This window comes from Oncorhynchus gorbuscha, unplaced genomic scaffold (genome assembly GCF_021184085.1).
Source record: "Oncorhynchus gorbuscha isolate QuinsamMale2020 ecotype Even-year unplaced genomic scaffold, OgorEven_v1.0 Un_scaffold_1980, whole genome shotgun sequence".
NCBI classification, from domain to species: domain Eukaryota; kingdom Metazoa; phylum Chordata; class Actinopteri; order Salmoniformes; family Salmonidae; genus Oncorhynchus; species Oncorhynchus gorbuscha.
In genome coordinates this window covers 12,501-14,062 of record NW_025746607.1, presented here as the reverse complement: position 1 = coordinate 14,062, position 1,562 = coordinate 12,501, and the positions used below count along the sequence as shown (strand labels likewise).

At 41.1% G+C, this 1,562-nt stretch overlaps 1 protein-coding gene across 1 annotated transcript in view; it reads right to left on the bottom strand.

The window, feature by feature from the left end:
- Nucleotides 1-863: 863 nt before the first annotated feature.
- Nucleotides 864-1,562, bottom strand: part of LOC124024729 (nucleoredoxin-like protein 1) — an 11,893-nt gene continuing 11,194 nt past the window's right edge. Inside the window, exons 5-6 of the mRNA XM_046338529.1 lie at nt 1,219-1,354; nt 864-880 (exon numbers count right to left, since the gene is read on the bottom strand). Coding sequence (XP_046194485.1) covers nt 864-880; nt 1,219-1,354 — 153 coding nt within the window. The remainder of the gene's footprint in view (nt 881-1,218; nt 1,355-1,562) is intronic.

Here is a 1,562-nt window from a genome sequence, read left to right as displayed (position 1 = left end):
GACTTCTGCCATGTTTATTACATCATCATAACAACAACAGCGTCATCAGTCATCATCATCCAGATGAATAATGAAGAACCAAGTCCTTTACTGACAATGTAGCGTTGATTTATGTTTTAATATGAATATATCAACATAAATGATATACACATTGTAAAATGTACATAACAATCAGTTGTTAATGCTCAGCGTAAAGCATTGAGGTGACCTGCAGAAGCAGTCTTCTGTTCTGGCAACGTCACGCCACAACACTACGGATAGTAACTAGTGACAATATTATCCAACCATTGCTATTTGCAACATTATATATTATACAGTCATTGCTCATTTCTAGTTAGCATCAGTTCATATTATTCAACAATTGCCAATCCATAGTTAGCATCAATTATTAATTAAGTTCATATTAGCCACCTATTGCTAATTGTTAGTTAACATCAATTAGCATCAGTTCATATTATCCAGTCATTGCTAATCACTAGTTAGCATGAATTAGCATCAGTTCATATTATTCAGTGATTGCTAATCGCTTGTTAGCATCAGTTCATATTATTTAGTCATTGCTAATCGTTAGTTAGCATCAGCATTGTTGGCAGAGTCCCTAATGTCACACTACATTCCTACATCGTGTGCTACTTTTGACCAGAGCGCTATGGGCCCTAATCATAAATAGTGCACTATAAAGCGAAAAGGGTGCCACTTGTGACACAACAATTGTCTTGGCAGCATCAGCAATCCAGTCATTAACAGAAGCGACAATCAACCTATCAAGAGGTCTGTCTTGACAGAACCAACCAGTACTTGGAGATAATTCACATGATTGGCCTGTGCATAAGAGGAGTGGAGTGGAGTCCCACCTTCTTTTCTCATTCTTCCTCTTCCCCTTTATATACACAAGATATATACACACGCACAATATTATACACATCTCAGCCCCAGGACCACCCTCCACCTCCTCCTCTTCCTCCTCCTCTTCCTCCTCCTCCTCCTCTTCCTCCACCTGCTCCTCCTCTTCATCCTCCTCTTCCTCCTTCATCCTCCTCCTCCTCCTCCTCCTCCTCCTCCTCCTCCTCCTCCTCCTCCTCCTCCTCCTCTTCCTCTTCCTCTTCCTCCTCCTCCTCCATTCTGCTTCTCATCCTTCTTTCTCTCCTCTTTCCTCCTCCTCGTCCTCGTCCTCCTCCTCCTTCTCCTCCTCATCCTCTCCGGCTCCACCACCCCCCCACCCCCACTGCCTCCTCCTCTTCTTCTTCTTCACCTTGTATTTGAGGCGGCGTATCGGGTCAGTGACGCTCCGCATCTTTTTGTCATCAAACTCCTCGTTCAGCATGAAGTTCCTGTCGATAAGCTCAGCTGATTCCTGTCAGACACACGTTGTTATACGTTATATATACACACACACAAATAATATACATACATACATACATACATACATACATACATACATACATACATACATACATACATACATACATACATACATACATACATACATACATACATACATACATACATACATACATACATACATACATACATACATACATACATACATACATACATACATA